Source organism: Gymnoscopelus braueri (genome assembly GCF_963280865.1).
Source record: "Gymnoscopelus braueri genome assembly, chromosome: 23".
Taxonomy (NCBI): Eukaryota; Metazoa; Chordata; class Actinopteri; order Myctophiformes; family Myctophidae; genus Gymnoscopelus; species Gymnoscopelus braueri.
In genome coordinates this window covers 18,644,306-18,663,268 of record NC_137625.1, presented here as the reverse complement: position 1 = coordinate 18,663,268, position 18,963 = coordinate 18,644,306, and the positions used below count along the sequence as shown (strand labels likewise).

At 40.7% G+C, this 18,963-nt stretch overlaps 1 protein-coding gene across 1 annotated transcript in view; it reads left to right on the top strand.

The window, feature by feature from the left end:
* Positions 1–1,426: 1,426 nt before the first annotated feature.
* scyl2 (SCY1 like pseudokinase 2) overlaps positions 1,427–18,963 on the top strand; it is a 28,144-nt gene continuing 10,607 nt past the window's right edge. The window contains exons 1-10 of the mRNA XM_080421430.1: positions 1,427–1,596; positions 4,786–4,970; positions 5,206–5,363; positions 6,169–6,313; positions 11,587–11,736; positions 12,562–12,783; positions 15,417–15,533; positions 16,094–16,219; positions 16,606–16,782; positions 18,399–18,521. Coding sequence (XP_080277556.1) covers positions 4,794–4,970; positions 5,206–5,363; positions 6,169–6,313; positions 11,587–11,736; positions 12,562–12,783; positions 15,417–15,533; positions 16,094–16,219; positions 16,606–16,782; positions 18,399–18,521 — 1,395 coding nt within the window. The 5' untranslated portion in view covers positions 1,427–1,596; positions 4,786–4,793. The remainder of the gene's footprint in view (positions 1,597–4,785; positions 4,971–5,205; positions 5,364–6,168; positions 6,314–11,586; positions 11,737–12,561; positions 12,784–15,416; positions 15,534–16,093; positions 16,220–16,605; positions 16,783–18,398; positions 18,522–18,963) is intronic.

Here is an 18,963-nt window from a genome sequence, read left to right as displayed (position 1 = left end):
CAGCAACACATAGAAGAAGAATAAATTGCATACATTGTGTACTTTCAAAAGAAATAGGAACTGGATATTGGTAAATTTCATGTGATTCTTATGAGTCAACTACTTGTTTTGGGTTTTGTACATGGCTAATTTGGTTTCAGAAACTGAGGCAATGTAGCTTTTTTCATGAAATGCATATCAAATGGAATTTAAAATTAATGTAGGAGCGTTTGCTTACTAAAGGGAAATACTGGTCTATGTAGCACTAATGTAGGTGAATGCTTGAGTTGAATCTAATTTATTTCTGTCTGATGGAGTAAGACATTTTATAAAGAGATGTTTACTGTGAATACAGCAATGGGTTTGTAAACACAGCTGAGTTGGAATTATGTATTTTCTCTTGAATTTACGGGTGTGTAATTTCTATTTTATTTAATTGATTCATAACATTAGTTTTGGACAGAGGAATTTGATTAACCTATACTTGAAATTAGGCTAATGCATTGAAATGGCATAGACAGTTTTTTTTAACATACCTTCAGGCTACACAGTAAGGTTTTGTAGAAAACTAATACATAAAAAGCCTATTCATTTGAACATTTTTGCTTGTGAAATATCACTTATGGTTTTAAGGATGCACTTTAAGATGTTGAAACATGCCTTACTACTTTTGAAATAAAATAAAATGTGATCATAAGTTTCAAAGACTCAATTATTTAAATTAGGAAGACGGACAAATAGAGAATATAGCTGATCTTCAAGTCAAGTTCACATTGTGAGCTTGTACAGGGATTGTTTTTGTAATTTTTTGTGAAAGATTTGGCTCAAACAATTCGTTCTACTGCTATGCCACCAAAATGTGGAATGCCTACCAACAGTCATACAAAAGTGTAAGCTCTAAAAGAGCACTTACAGGTGCCTGCAACTCTGAACTGGCCCCTGTAAAAGGTCAAAGTCTATCACCAGAAATGCCCCCCACCCCCCCCCCCCACCAACTGTTAACTGTACACATTTCTCTTTTTTTTACTACCCGATTATATGTTTTTGCATATTCTGTATATTATTATTATAGTTTGTCTTTAAATGTCTCAATGAATTGTATACACAGGACCCCAATGGAAACAAGCCATAGTGCTTTCTTAGGTTTCAACCTTTTAGCATCCCTGGTATAAATCTGTACCTCTGCTTTAAAAAAAAAAAAAAAACTCTTAATAAAGTATTCAATCAATCAATCAATCAATCAAAAGAAAACAATGAAAATTAAGAAAAAAAATCCGGTAACATTTTACTTCTAATGCCATGTCTAAGATAGGGATGCCAGGGTTAATAATATGGTTTAAAGGGATAATAAAAGAAAATCTTGACAATCTCGCGAATCTTAGACCAACGATATTTGACACATTCCCGGAAGTGTAGCCTGACTGGTTGGTTGGTTGGATGGTTGGTTGGTTCGGCTGGCAGTGGTTAGCATGCTAAGCTAAGTGGTATATCGTCTCAGAGACATGGAGGCTGTGTTCCACAGCTCCCACTGACAGCTGTAACACTCGATGTGACTCTGTCTGTCCTGTTGGGAGACAACAAGACAACACCGAGGCTTTCTTAGGACATCAGGGAAGGGTGAGCATGGCGGAGCTGTTGCGTTGATAAACACACAGACCTGTAACTGGAACACTGTTGTTTAGCGGCTGTATCGTTAGCTCGTTTAGCTAAAGCTAAAGCTAGCTAATAGCCACACAGTGTTGTTGTGTTTATAAAACGGTGAAGTGTTGTGGTTTGACAGCAGTATAACATGGTGACATTCTAGAGCCATCAAGACATCATCATCCTCACTGTTGTTTACAATGTGTTTTCTTGTTGTGTGTTTATGCTGGTGCGTACACAACATATGACTCAACCAGACATGACACACACACACACACACACACACGGACAATTTCAAATATCTTTTATCAATTATTGTGGGGATGACTATTGGCTTTCACATAATTTACACGGTGCTCGTTTTTAATAAAATAATCGTTGCCTAATATAACTAAGTGGTTAACGACACCTGAATAGAACTGCTAGAACAGTCAGGTAAGTTCAGTACTTCACTTAACTGTAATGAGCCAGGAAAAGGCAACACTTTATGCCACATTATGATAAGATATATATCCAAAACCCCAGATGATATCAGTCTCTCATCACCACCACCCCCAGTCCCATGCATACTGTATACATACACATCGTTCTTATTTATGGTCACTATGCTCACTTACATTACACAATCTAAGTGAGAACTACATTTTGTGTGATCTTGTGATGTTTTAAGCTATTATCTTGAGAGGCATCAGACTACCATAACAATCATAAAATGTTTATCTCAATAATAAAAATTTGAGGAGTGACAGAGCCTAGGACTCGCTTGTCAAAAAGTCTGGTATGGTCCTTGAACATCACCTCACATTGACATTGTTCAGCTGACCGGTAGGAAATACGCACGTCACCGACCCATATCCACTGAATTCACATCATTTTAAAATGCACATGAATCAGTTTGATCTGTATGGCGAGACGTTAGAGCGTCACTGACACTGATATAACTTTTGTTTACGTGTTCATAGCTGTTGTCAATTGAAGAAGACAGTCCCCAGTGCAGTAGTACGACCCAGGTAGAGAGATTTGTGAGATTTCTTTGCCATTTTGAAAGTAACATTAGGCAGTGAAGGTGTGTTGACTACAGCCCCGAGCCAGCCCAACAAATGTATGATGAGCATAGTCAAGAGGAACGATGTCAGTACAGTAGTGCAATGCAGTTGAATTCTTTGAGGCTTATTTCACAACACAATTTCACAATCTTGAAATCTTGCATCGTCTCCTTGAGCCGGGAGGATGTAGACAGACGATGACAAAAAGCGGTCATTGAGCTGACACGCCTGACAGACACTGTTAAAGTCTGTCTTGGTTATCTATTGCTTTCCTCTCTCCTCCTCCGTTTAAGGTCCACTTGGCTCCAGTCCTGACTCCTCACACATTTCTTTATAGCTGTTGGCTTGGTAGTGGCTCAGCATTAACACCGCTGATGTGGCGTGTTAAAGGAGAATTAACCCCAGCATCCGTATTCTGGGGGGAACATTAGCCAACATTACCAGAGGCAAGCTCACCGATGCGTTGTGAGCTTGTTGATTCTAGGCTATTTTTGGCAAATAGATTTGGTGGAGATGGAAAAAAGTGGTCCAAGTAGTACAGAGCCTACTTGGGTCCAGTTTACTAAGTCTAGCCATGGATGTTGAGTGCTGTTTGAGTCAGCCTGATGATGATGATGATGATGATATTAATAATATGATGAGGAAACTTAGCTATTCTTACATCGACTGTGGGTGCTGGGCTAAAGAGGCTTCAGTTCAAAAAGGGTAGAGCCCGCACACCAACATATATGACCTGAAGAAGATCCACAGCGGATCGAAACGTTGTCAGCCTTTTTGTGATATATAGAAGTACCTTGTACTTGGTGTGCGGGCTCTACTCTTTTTGAAATAATAATATGATAAACACAGATCTAGTGAATGGCTGTGGTTTGGATTTGAAATGGATCACACAGCACCTATTGCACGCCCGTCTGCCCTAGAAGGCTCTCCCCTCTTTTGTGGTCCTTCACAAGGTTTCTTCCTTTCTTTTCCTGTGAGGGTTTTTTCTTGGTTTTTTTTCCCCCCTAATGTTACCTGACTGAGGATGTAAAGAAAAATGGGAGTGTCGTTGAGTATTGACTTTCCTGGCCTCTAATGAAGTAACCATGTTGAACAAAGGGATGTTTGTATGTGAGACTAGTACATTTGGTTTTCTTCAGTGCTGCACTACCAGTCACGTCCCCGCACAGGTTGTAGCTCCTGTCATCATAAAGAGTGTTAATACCAGTTTGATGTAGTTTGTCTACTGGCATTACATATTACATTCTGACGTGCACTTTGATGTGACTGGTCCATCAATGATGCATGCATGATGCACTATTGTAGAAAACTGCAGGGTTGGCTCTCTGCCTATATGGTTGGCCTGGGCAATATGTCTGAAATCAATATCACAATAATCATATGGATATTTTTAGACACCGATATCACAATGTGGCTTATGTCACAGTAGGCTAAACAATGCAATTGATATTCACTGCAGTGGAGTGCATAGTGATGTGTTTTGTGACACAAAATTTAACCCAATTTAGACCTGAGGCTGATCCTAAAAACGCCTTCTAAATCCTATTACGTAAAAAGAAAAAAATAATGATGTTGCTATATATCGTCTCTGTCGGGTGAAAAACAAAAATTGAAAATGTAGCAGATCTGAGCTTGTGGATGCTTTTTTTGTGACATTTGTGTGTTGAAAAGACTGACACGCACACACGTTTCAACGTCGGAACATACACTCCTTCACTTCAGTCTCTTACAGTACAGAGCATAGTACTTCCTTGCATTAGCGCGTGCTCTGCGCGTAACGTCAGCATCCCATAATAACCACAGTCTCTTAAAGGGAACTTAACCGCCATATACAGTAGCAACATACAGCAAACCCCATGAAATCACAGCATGACCCATGTTATTAAAACATAACAGTGCTGTAGTATGATCAAGTAGGGCATTAATTTACGAAAAAAACACAAAAAGTTAAACAATGGAGATAAGAGGTTTCTGCCCGACAACAACGACATACGGCAACAACTAAAATGACACGGGGGCGTTCCCAGCTTGAAAGGTATATAACAACGTATTGGTGTAACAATAATGTAGTTAATACACGATTTCCTGTGTTGAAACGGTCCATGTTTTCTCTTGTCAGGCTCAAACATGGAGTCCATGCTGAACAAGCTGAAGAGCACCGTCACCAAGGTGACCGCTGACGTCACCAGCGCTGTCATGGGCAACCCGGTGACGCGGGAGTTTGAGGTGGGCCGCCACGTCGCCAGCGGGGGGCCCGGCCTGTGCTGGAGGATATACAATGGCAGTAAGAAATCCACCAAACAGGTGTGTGTGTGTGTGTGTGTGTGTGTGTGTGTGTGTGTTTGGTTCATACTTCAAGGTGTTGTTTTGTTTATGTTCACATACACATGCAACACAGTTTGTATCAGCATTGTAGGCAGTGAATGTATTGTACTTCAAGCGTGTATAACAACAGAATGGGTTAAATGGAGGAACACATGTTGTTGGCCTTGGAAAAAGCTAGTCTGACCATTTTGCCGTTTTGCTATTGTCTCTCTAGGAAGTGGCAGTGTTTGTTTTTGATAAGAAGACGATAGATAAGTACCAGAAGTTTGACAAGGACCAGATCATTGACTCACTGAAGAAAGGGGTGCAACAGCTAACCAGATTGAGACATCCCCGACTGCTCACAGTTCAGCATCCTCTGGAAGAGTCGCGGTGAGCACGCACGCACGCACGCACGCACGCACGCACGCACGCACGCACGCACGCACGCACGCACGCACGCACGCACGCACGCACGCACGCACGCACGCACGCACGCACGCAGAAAAAAAAGTGGCGTGACTTTGCTATCTGTGTGTGTGTGGGAGACAGATATTATGTGCATGTGTCTGTGCATGTGTGTACAGAAGCCATGTCCTGATCAAAAGACACTGAATAATACATGGTTCCTGGAAGCAGAATAAGGCTCAGACTGACTCTCTCTCCTGCCCTGTCTCTTCCTCTCTTTCTCTCATTATGTCTTCTTAAGCTCACTTTCACACTGCACATTATGTTCTAACTTTAAATATATGTAGGTCAGGGCTGAGAATGAACCAAAGCCTTGAAGACTTAGTCTAAACGTTGGTTTCTTAAAAATAAAATAAAAAGCATCGTGCCTACAAGCTGTGCGACCTCTTTTAAACAGGGCTGAAATGAAAAAATATATGTATATATATCACGATAACTAGAAGGCATTCTTTTTATATCAATACAAATCACGATATCTGTATGTCAAATTTAGTTTTTGATGTTGCTATTTCCATCCGCCATTCTCAAGTCTTTCAGAACTCTGACTTGCTTAGTGCTAATTTTAGACAACAAAATTGTGTATCATAATTCACAATATTGAAAAATCAATTGCGATTGATGATAAGTGTCTTCCTGTTCAGATCGTGCTTGTCCTGTTAATGGATTCTTTGGAACGAGGATGACTCGACAAGATAAAACTGATGCATTTATTTCTCTGCTGTCACCTCAGGGACTGCCTGGCGTTTTGCACAGAGCCCGTGTTTGCCAGTCTGTCCAACGTCCTGGGCCAGTGGGACAACTTGCCCAGCCCCGTTCCCACCGACATCAAGGAATACAAACTCTACGATGTGGAGACCAAATACGGTCTACTGCAGGTGAGAGTATACAGACGGGTAAACAGAGAGACTGACTGATAGGTGGGCATGTAGACAGACAGTCGGCAATTGTGTTGACAGATAGACAACCAATCGGGTAAACGGGTTGAACAGTATTCTAGAACTAGACAAATGATTCCCAGTTTCTACAGTGAATGTGGGCAGTAGTGGTTAACAAAAGAAGACTGGTTGTACTGGTCAGCCTCTCAGTATTCATGTGAAGAAAAGAGGTTCTTAAGAAACTCCTAAAACACCTAAGGGGGCACACCTATGGAACTCCTAAAACACCTAAGGGTGCACACCTATGGAACTCCTAAAACACCTAAGGGGGCACACCCATGGGTGAATGTTTAGTGTGCCGACCATATGGTTGCAACATCTCCAGTTCGATTCCTTTCTGAGCCACGTGTGTAGATAATAAAGCAAATACTGCCTACATATATTACTGTGTTTAATTAAACCCTAACACACAGACATTAATCGTAGTAGCAGCCCAGATTCTGGGCATTTGGGTTTCAGCGCTACATGGCCAACGTGGAGGTATTCGTTCACATACCATGCACGTCCAAAGCCAGTTGAGCCTGCCCAATTCCAGTTACCCACCTTCTATGTCTGTGTTGAGATGTGAATTCCTGACAAAGCTCTTCTGGGGCGATGTTTTATCTGCTGTGAATGTGTTTAACTGTGTCTATATTTGTAGTCGGCTGTCACAACAGGACACCTTTGTTCTTGTGACTGCTTTCCTTGATGCTAGCATCATGGAATTAATTGTGTGTTGCCCAAGCTTTATACTTTGTTTCAAAAAGGCTGGCACTTTTGTCATCACTTGGTTGTAGGGATGGGACGATATAAAAAAAATTACATGTCACGATTATTGTGGCAAAACTAATTGCGATTAACGATATTATCGCGATAATCAAAATATGCTTAAAACTCAAAATGCTACTTTTGTTAACTCTTTAACTGCCAGATTTATACACAATCTACCCCCTTCCCTGCCAGAGACAATACATTGCAAAAATAGGTAAAATGTGAATTTTGTCTCCGTTTATTTTTTAACATTGAAGTGAATTAGTCCGTGAGCCAGGGGGGTTGGTCATTACCATCTGAGGGGAATAATGCTCATAGTGATTTTTGTCAAGGTATGCATGTCTAGAGTTAGAAAATATGTGATAGCCTTGCACCAATGGTAGCTTTATGGGTGCTATCATGCATTTTATGTTATAACACTAGGCGAAAATTACATGGGTCAATATATGAAAACATACTATTAACCCCCCCCCAAAAAAATATACAAAAGGTTTTTCAATTGGTTCTGGTACGTCTAGGCATGCTTAAGAACATACAAAAAAATCTAGGAAATTATATTTCTCGTAAAGCCATCATTTTCAAGATGGCGTCCAATATGACTGCCAGGAGCTTAAATGGCTTTATGATACTGTTCAACCTAGAAAGGTGGTTTTGGTGTCTAAAACTAGGTCTTAGGGTTCAAGAAATATGGCTGAATCAGTGAAATTACCATCAGTTAATTTTTTATTGCCAAATCAAAGATGGTGTCCATCCCATGGTGATGTTCCATTGTACTAAATTATGTTAAAAACAACAAAATATTGCAGTTGTGTGAGGGAATCTGTGAACTTCGTGAACGTGATTCATATGGGGACCTGGGGGGGGGGGGCATTCATAGGTGTAGAATCTATTTCTAATGTTATATTTTGACTTGCTGGTCAGTCTTTGGCCTATGTGCTAAAGGTCAGGTCAAGGTCTCTCTCGCACCTTATCGTCCAACCAGGTGTCCAAGCAGGCAGCAGATATGGTCACTGGTTGACATGTACAGCAGGCCCTATTCACCTCACAATTGACATGGAGCCGTTTGTTGACACCTTGCAGGTATATAAGCTCTATAATGTAATTGTGCATCCCGGTGGGATGCATGTTATACAGTCATTCTTCAGCTGCATTGCAAAACTGATGCAAGGTTCAGCACTGGAAGTGGAAATGCATGTGGTTGCAGAACATGACAGGCAAGTTCAGTGGTCAGTCCTGAGTGTATCAGCAGCACTCTGAAGTGGTTTCTATCAACTTGGCCAAAGACATTGGAACAGATACAGCAGTAGCCTACCTGGACACTGCACATCTCCATCCTACTGGCTGACAGTGGGTAGACAACTTCTTCCTACACTTCACATCCACCAGTTTGAATGCGCAGGGAGACACATTGACATTAACTTCACCTTTTCTCTCATGAAGCACATGACTGAAGCACTTCTTCCATGCTGGCCATGTGCAGTGTGCTTGATATCTAACCCAGTGCCTGCTGAAGATGCATGTGCTCCATGCCATAGCATAGAGGCTAAGCTATACCTTGTCTGTCGGCACCATGATGGATTCTGGATCACTGTCTCTGCTGACCAGTCTGGGGAGCAGACTGCCATAACGATCAGGAAAGATGCTGTCATGATGCATGTGAGTGGAGTGGACTGAAGCCTTCCCCAAAATGTGCAGAAACAGAGGGAGAGTTGAAGCACTGGTGTGTCTTGGTCATAAAATATTGGGGTGTAGGATTCCTCACACACAGAAAGATCATCTCTTCAATCCCATCCTTGGCTAATTTGCCCCCATGCTGTTGTGAATAGTAATGTCCTTTACCCACATGAGATGTCATCATGAAGAGTAAGAACATTAAGCAGAAGCCGTTGAGCATGTTGTACACCTTCAGTGCTGACGATAGATACTGCATTTAGTCATGATGAGGCAGACATCACCATGAGTTCCTATATCCCTGATGCAGCCATCTCTGGAAAGGGTGTGATACACATGCTCAGTGATTACACTGATGTTCTTGTCCTGTTGTATGCTGTGTATTGGGGTGTATCAGGTGGACCTACAGTGTAAAGTATAGATGGAGCATTGGGATGGGACAGTCTTATATGTATGACAAAGGCAAGATCAGAGCACACTACACTTTGCTGGCAGGGAACTTCCCAGGCTACCCTGATGTGCTGGGTGAGGTGGGTGCCACAAGTCAATGGCCCTTCCTCCAACACCGACCAACCTGTTGCACCACATGTGGGCTCATTTATTTACAAGTGATGTTGTGGAAAGTGGCAGACCACCAAGCCCCACCTGACAAGTCGTTTGATGTCACAAAATTTGGATAGGAGATCTAGGATATTCTTGTTCCTGTCATTGCTAAGGGTGACCCCACCGTCAGAGCTATGTGACATGGTGCAATATCAATTTAGGGCACAGAGAGTGAGAAGTACATCACTGATGTACTGTAACTGCTCTGGTGAAGATGGTTACTGATGATATGTTCAAGCTACAGATGAGGAGTGATGTTAATAAGGAGGATACTTGTAAGGATGAGGTAGAACAGGATGTGGGTTGGAGAATACAGATGTAGTTGCAAAAGATACATATTTGACATTAGATTATATCATTTTACATTCATGTTATTATGAATACCAGTTCTTGTGACATGTTAATGACACTTTTCACAAAACAAAATCATGAATAGTGAACCATGAATGTTCATCAAGTTGTTTCCATTTGTTGTTCTCCCAGAGGTCAATTTTAACCTTGACCTGACCTTTGACATGATCGACCTGATATTAAAAAAATAACATCAGGAATGGATTCTACATATGAAAACCCTAAAAAAGAGGTATTAAACAGAGGTATTCTAAGACAAGCGGATTAAAAGTAAAAAATTGCCAGCCGTGTGTTTAGTGGCCATTTTGGATATTTTCTTACCCATTGCACTATATTCTGTTTATTGAATTTCATAATACATTTCCTTAGAATCTAACATGGTTTTAAATCTATAGGTAATTTACAAAGGAACCCTTTGTGTTCCATTTTTCATTAAAACCAAAGTACATCTTATGTCACATATAGTCACTATGTTGTCACTGCCTGTAATAGAAAAATGTTCTAGATATGCAAATTTTAACAACCTTTCTGGACAATATATAGTCTGAGCTTTATCCCAACCATTTTTCAGAGAGAGAGGGTCAATAATAAGAGAGAACCATCAGTTTGAAGTAGAATGCTTCATTCGGATTTTGAAAACTGTGTTTTGGCTTGTGGTTATAAAAGGAGTGATAACACACAGATAGCTACCACCGATGCAAGGCTATCACATTTTTCCTAGCTCTAGGGGTGTATACCTACCCAAAAATCACTATGAGAATTATTCCCCCCAGATGGTAATGATGACCCCATTTTTGGGGTCCTGGCTCACGGACTAAATGGAGCAGAAAATCTTTGCATCGCGTTATCTCCTGCTTCCTTTGTGATAAACGAAAAATTAAAATGACCAAAAATAAATCTCGTTTTTCTCGTCGACGGCTGGCTGAGCCATGCAGAGAAAAACGAGAAATCTCGTCAATGGCAGGTAAAGAGTTAACCACTTGAACCCCCAGCATCCCTATTGTGGTGGGAACGTTTGCCAAAAATAGCCAATCTAAAAGCTCTGCTAGATCTGCTATTTTTGGATGTTGTACTGAATTTGCAGCTCAACGAAAGCTAATTCATCCTAGTGTATGATGGAGGACAATTTCACGATAACTTAAAATCTCCACGATAAGATTATTGTGAGCGTTTTTTATCATGATAAACGATAATCGTTATTATCGACCCATCCCTACTTGGTTGTCACTTTGTTGTGGTGAAGAAGACAGCCTTTGGATCCTTTGATAATTCATTCCTTAAAACTATCTAGACAGCCAAAGTCTTAGGTTTTTTTCGCCCCTGTCCATAGATCCGTTGTGTGTGTGTCAGACTCAGTCTGTGAACATCTTATTCCCCCCCACCACCACCACTCAACAGCCCCGTGTTCTCAGGCAGAGCTTACTTTATGGTCACTAGAGACTTTGTAAAACATGTACTGGAGAACAAAGAGATCTAGAATTTTATGGAGTGGATTAAGGACACAGATTGCCCAGAGGAGCATCTGTGAGCCACTCTGAACAGGATGAGGTGAGGTATTTTTAAGAAAATATCTTAAAAAACACCTCAGCTTATCCCTGAAAACATATTCATTGGTACATATAAAGAAACATGAATAGGCCGATATATCTCAATAACAGACAAAGATATAAAGAAAGGAATGAAATCTTATCAAAGTAAAGGTGACAAAGGAGCCACATGTCAAACAGTGTGGTATGGTCAATCTTTTTCTTTTACGTGTGGCTAGCATAAACATTTTCCTGTGTTACTTGTTTCACCCTCTTGCTGTTTGATTGACGTCCTCTTCCTCCACACCTCAGATCTCGGAGGGCCTCTCGTTCCTCCACAGCGGGGTGAAGATGGTCCATGGGAACCTGTGTCCGGAGAACGTCATCCTCAACAAGAGTGGGTCGTGGAAGATCATGGGCTTCGACTTCAGTATCTCCTCCATCAACCCCTCAGATGCCGAGGTGTGTGTGTTATGGGTGGGGAAAAGAGCGCTAAACGTACATCTTGTAATGGTGTTTTGATGAAGGCGTAGTGTGGAAATGTGTATATAGTTCAGTATGCTGCCCATGCCAACTTATTAAAAGTGACTGTCGGACAATCCATGAGCGCTGTTATTTTCGTTGAAACAGAGATGCCACAGCTGATATGTGGAATTGACTTTAAAGCTAAATCTGGGACTTATTGAATGAATAAAAAAATATTCCTCTAACCAATCTGTGTGATAGATTATATAAATACAATATAAGAAGCACATCTGCAGTGGTTGGAGGTTCATCTCCCTACTGGTGTGAGGTAGGACACCTATTGTACTGGTTGACAATGTGGATACTTTTATTTGACCTAGTGCGCACACTGGATAGGACACTAGCTGCCACCATCTTTTTTAAGTTAAGACATGGTTGCAATTACCTCTATCCAGCATGAGAGGCTGGCGGGTTGTAGCTTTAGCTCTTTGTGAAATGTTTTTCGTATATAAATCATCGGCACAAACCTTGAAACACTTTTCAGAACATGTTTGGATTCACCAGGCCAGGAAAATGCTTGTTGTTTGAGAACAGCCATTTATCGCTCATTTTGTGGGAAATTTGTATCGTCGGCATTCGGCAAGCATTTATCGTCTTGGCCTGTATTAAGCCTGATATATACTTCGGTCTCGTGCATCGAAAAAAGCCTCTCTCAACGTTGTGAGCTTGTAGATCGGCTATTTTCGATGCACGACCAAGGAGTTACTCAGGCTTTATGGCGCCTCTACCCTCACAAACCTGTCTCACCTCCCCCTCCCTCAGCCTAAGTACACATGCAAGGAGTGGGAACCCAACCTCCCCCCGCTGTGCCTGCCCAACCCCGAGTACCTGGCCCCCGAGTACATCCTGTCCGTCAGCTGTGACAACGCCTCCGACATGTACTCGCTGGGCGTCATCATGCACGCCGTCTTCAACGAGGGCAAGCCCGTCATCCAGGTCAACAAGCATGACATCTTCAAGAGCTTCAGTAGGCAGCTGGACCAGGTGAGAGCGGGATGAAGGAGAGGAAAGTATTAGGACGTGTATTTGCATGGCTTCGTTTTCCACGTGGCTGCTGCTAGGGGGCCGAGCGGTGTCTAGAAGAGGGTCTGTCTGTGTGTCCGTGGCTAATCTCCACTGGACCGATCAGTGCCAGATGTCTTGTGCAAAATGAATGACCGGTACCAATAATCAAACGAAATAATGTACTTGCCTTTATAGGCCATATACTTAAAAATAATGTATACTTTTAAAAAATAGCGAAAATAGCCTATCTGCAAGCTCACAACGCGTTGCATTTGGCTATTTTTCAACATATATTTTTTTAAACCGATGAATGGAAACGATTCTGATGAAATAATTACGATTATCTAAACAAATCACACCCAGTGTAAAGTGAGCGGTGCCTTTTGAGTTAATTTCATTAAGCTATATATGAACTAGTGGAACAATGTTAAATCCCTGTCCATTCATTTCAAGGCTGCTCAAGAGCGCCACTTCAAGGTAGGTCACCCAACGGTATTCAGACAGTACTACTCTATTTGATGTGTGGGTGCTGGTATTCAGGCAGTACTACTCTGAAGTATTTTTTTATGATTTGTGAACTTTTAAGTAGTTATACTTAAATCACTTTTACGTATTTTTACTCCAAATTGTTACTTTTTAGTATTTGTACTCAGTTTAGTGACATTAAAGCCCTTTAATTACTTTTTCTGACTTTAATTACTTTTTTACTTTTACTCAATCCAACCTGTGTGTGTGTGTGTGTGTGTGTGTGTGTGTGTGTGTGTGTGTGTGCATGTTTTTAAGTAGCGCATGTGTTGCACTGTCTCCTGTTTGTGTTTGATTAGTGTAACTGGTTGCATCTTTGTGTTGCAATCAGCTGCAGCTGTTTTTGCCGTGATCATACAGTACATACGGACATACAAACACACTCCGCTCAAACATTTCGATCAGGCGATTATGTAATCATTGTGACAGGCCTACCTGCAAGTGGATCACACATTTTTAACTGTTTTTGCCCTGAGGCAGTGAGGTTCATAAACAAGCCCACTGCCACTCACTGACTGACATGCTGGGAATGTAACCATGCACAGTTGCACACAAACATGAATGTATATCGATGTTGTCGGGCAGAAACCTCTTATCTCTATATTGTAACTTTTTGTGTTTTTGCATTTGAATCCTGAAAAGTAACAGTTTTGGACATAAGAGGTTTCCACTCGACAGAGACAATATGCTACTATCCTCTGTGAACACTTATAACATGTGCAATATATATATATTTGTATCTGCCATGCTGTTATACCAGCCTATAGTCTAGTGTGTATTCCATATCACATATTTACCTTCTAGTTTCTGTCTTTAACTTATCTTTTTAATTTAAGAAAATATTTGTAAATGTGTGAATGTCATTTACTGTAATGCACCAACCACGCTGAGACAAATTCCTCGTATGTACAAACATAACCTGGCGATAAACACAATCCTCATTCAAACATAACCTGGCAATAAACACAATCCTCATTCAGACATAACCTGGCAATAAACACAATCCTCATTCAGACATAACCTGGCAATAAACACAATCCTCATTCAGACATAACCTGGCAATAAACACAATCCTCATTCAGACATAACCTGGCAATAAACACAATCCTCATTGGTTACTCTGACTTCCTCTTTGTTATAATCTTACGGTATAGAGTAAGTTCTGACGTCACTCCCACTACCCATGTGTCATGGTGTTATTATTTTCTATTGAAATTCCTATTGGCAAATGTTAGAGATCGTGTCATATACTGTATTTTTGAGCGGTGTAGCCGCTCCTATAAGTGGGTTTGGGACCGTCGTGAAAATTTGTCTTTCGCTGTACTGTGATTGGCTGACTCTATTCACACCCTTTGCTCAGTACTGTGATTGGCTAGCGAGACGCATGATGACATTAATAACCTATAGATAGCTCCACGCACTTAAAAAAAAATACTTTAAAAAAAAAAAGTGAGCTTCCATCACTGTGATGACCACTGTTGTTGCTAAATAACACCGCTCACTTCACACTGTGTGTGTTTTTGGGCGGTGAAACCGCCCCTATAAGTGAGGTTTGGATATTTGTACAACAAATCCTGCGCTGTGATTGGCCAAAAATGTACAAAAATGTACAAAAATGTACAAAAATGTACCCCGTCTAACCCTGCACCGTGATTGGCCAATCACAGTCTATTCAGGACTGTGATTGGCCAGTGTCACATGACACATGTGCATAGCCCTATATAAGAAACCATAACTTTAAAAAAACCATAAATTTGTATTTTTTAAGTTATGGTTTCTTCCATCATAAAGAGTGTTTCAATAAATGTATTTATTTTTTGTACATGATTGGTTGACTCCATTCAGTATTGTGATTAGCTAGCAAGACACCGCCCACTTCACACAGGGTGTGATTTTTTTTAAAAGTAGTACTTTTTCACCGTCAGTTGATGCTTCATATCAATATGAGTAAAATCGCTAGGGTGAGTTTGTTTATTTCTGGAACACAGTTCTTATATGAGGCGATCTAAAAATATGCCTATGGGAATTCCAATACAAAAAAATAACACTAATGCTGGTATATTTCTCCCTGTCTGTCTCATCTACAGTTGAGTTGTATGAATCCAGCCATGCTGAAAAAGCTTCCAGAGGAGGTGCGAGAACATGTTAAGATGCTGCTCAGTGTCACGCCCACAGTCCGCCCTGACGCTGATCAAATGACCAAGGTCTGAATCTTACCACACACACACACACACACACACACACACACACACTATGATGCTGACAATTGTCATGGATTAAAGTTCTCAGTCACCATGACTGATTTGAGTAATTTGAATTCCATAGAAGTCAGCATGTCTTCTATGGAATCATGTCACACACCGAAAATAGGCTATCTACAAGTTTACAATGTGTCGTGCTGTGACACATTGTAAGCTTGTAGATGGCCTATTTCCGGGTATTAGTCATTTTAAGATTAACGGGTATTTGAAGTGGTCAAACTAGAAATATAGCACATCTTCCAGAAAACCATAATGATCTCGGATATTTCATAATTGTAAAGGTGCCTCAATCTGCACTTTAACTGGATGACTGTATGGCTACCAAAACATCATAATTCTACATATAGTTTATGAAACAGTGTTGGTTTGTGGGGACTCCTTTCACGCTTTTTCGCAAATCGCAGATCAGGACTTGGCTTGACAAAATTTTTACAATTTTTTCAGAGATTTTATTTAGCTTTAATCCATGTATTGTGTGAATCCTTTTTCTGTGTGTAATGCAGATCCCTTTCTTTGACGACGTGGGCGCTGTGACCCTGCAGTACTTTGACTCCCTGTTCCAGAGGGACAACTTGCAGAAGTCCCAGTTCTACAAAGGCCTGCCCAAAGTCCTGCCTAAACTCCCCAAGGTAGCCACGACTTAGTGACTTACTCTCTATAAGAAATGGTGAACAATGCCGAGGTTTAAGAGGACAGCTGTGCCCTATGAGGGCATTCGAGACATTTCCATTAAAATGTTTGGTTCAACAGTTTGACTGTCAATCATTACAGTTATTTGAATTCACACTCTCGCCATAGTTTTTCCCATAATTAATTTCAAATGTATTTATATAACGTATATCAAAACATTGGCTACAAAGTTCTTCACAAGACAAAATATAAAATTAAAAATGTCCCACCAACAACAGTATACAAAAAATTATGGATGTCAGGCAATAAAAGATAAGTATATAAAAAGGAATACAAATAATAAAAGATATTGAGAATCCAACCTGAAGCAATTTGCTTTCCTCAGAGAGTGGTGGTGTATCGTATCTTGCCGGCGTTGACCTCGGAGTTCGTCAACCCAGACATGGTTCCCTTCGTTTTGCCCAACGTGTTGCTGATCGCAGAGCAGTGCACCAAAGACGAGTATGTCCGCCTCATCATGCCTGACCTCACACCGGTCTTCAAACAGCAGGAACCTGTGCAGGTAGCTTTTTCTCCTCATCTCTGAAGAAAGACACTTACTGTAAATAAAGTTTGATTGATACTAGTTTGTGCATGAGTTTACACAATTCTAACCTAATAATGGAATGAAATATTCAACCAAGTTGAAAATGTTTTTTTCTGTGTGTGTTCTTTTGCATGATATTGTTTGTCCTTGTGGCATGTGGTTGTGGTGTGTTTCATTAGTCTTTTTGTAGGCTAACCCAGAAGTTAATAGCGCCATGGGTTCTTGCTGCAAATTTCACCACTAGCCACGCGCCCCCGGCTGGAGGCATTATGTTTCCGGGTTATCCGTCCGTCCGTCTCAACCTCTCAACGCAATATCTCAGGAATGCCTTGAGGGAAGTTTGTGACATTTGGCACAATCTTCCACTTGGGATCAAAGCTGGACTTATTAGACGTACTGTAGGCAGTCACAGGTTAACGGTTAAAATCACTGTGACCTCATGTTTGTCCCAACATTGTGATACAATATTTCAGGCAAATGGTAGGCGGAAGGCATACAACCACGTATTTCCAGTTGCTTTTGGTTTTGGATAAATCGATAAAATAACATATTAAACAAACATTATTTTTGATCAAATCGTTCACTAGTATATTTTTCACAATTACTATTCCACAAAATTGTATTTTTTGACAACTTCTCTAAGTACTATTTTTTGTCGTGAGTGTATGCCCCTGATATAGTATCGGAAATATATTTGTTTATATAAGTTGATACATACCGTTTTTGACAACATTGTTCCAAAAATATCCTCTGTACTAGGACCCTGCAGTGTTCTTTTTGGAGTGATAAATGAAAGTTACAGCTTCGAAATGCATGTTTTTCGATATTAACAGGTGTAATTTATTGTGTGTAACAGTACATGAAACTCTCTTACTGTATGTTGACCACAGACTTTATCTTCTGGATAAATTGAAAACCCTACAAGGAAACCTTGACGAGGTGAACCCATGACTCGCTCTCTTCTGGGTTTTCATACTACAAACTGTAACATTATTCATAGTATTCCATCACAGGCAGATCTTGGCGGTCCATGGCCAATGAGCTGTGGCCTTGCACCATATTGTAAAACAAAACATGTCATGAGAATACTATGAATTGCATGGTTCATTGTAAACCTACTGTATGCAGGCAGCATGCTATATGTGGTTACTGTATGTCAACCGTTGTCTTTCTCTCTACTTTTCTCTTCATGCCCTCTCAGGCTAGCAATATGGTGAGTGGTCTCTGCTTAGAGGATTGTCCAGTAGCATGTATTACAGTGTTAATTTTGTTGACGAAGACTAAAAGACTAAGATGTTGATATTTAGTCGACTAGACTAAAACTAAACAATTTCAGAAGACTAAAATAGGACTATGGTGTGTTATTCAAAAGACTAAGACTAAATCAGAATTTGCTGTCAAAATTAACCCTGATGTCCTGATGTATTATGTATATAACAATTAGGAATTAGTTACTAAAACCACTTAAATTGTTCTTTCAACACTCACTACTTTACTCTCCATAAGAATATTTAACTTCTGTGTCTTTCACATTCACCTCTCATTGTTCTTTTAATGCCACTCATTACTGTGCCCCGACCACGCTGTTCCAGATCCTGCTGATCTTCCTGCAGAAGATGGACTTACTGCTGACCAAAACACCACCAGAAGAGATCAAGAACAGTGTCCTGCCCATGGTCTACAGAGCTCTGGAAGCTCCCTCCATACAGATTCAGGTAAAGGGCAGGAAGTGGCTGAATTAGAGTTCTTCAATCCTAACCATGATCTTAGCTGTTAGTGAGGACATTGCAAAAGTACCTCTAGTTCCAGGGCAGAACTGACCTGGCACTCAGAAAACAAACAAATAGGTTATTGTTTAATAAGTGGTCCTCTTCCATCGAGGACCAGTTGTAAATGTGTGTTTTTATAATGCTTGTAAGTGCCATCCTCTGGGATTTTATGTCATGATACACTTGTGGACATTTGAGGTGCTTTAAAAAATGAAAATAAGAAGTAGATTTTTTCTGTATCTTCAAATAACAAGATTATATTGTGTATACCAGGGGTCCTCAACAGGCGGACCGCGGTCCATGACCGAACCGCGGGACACCTCACTGCGGACCCTGGGACCCTTTCCAATAAATTATTTCTAGGCTATTAATCTGCGAGTTACCGCGA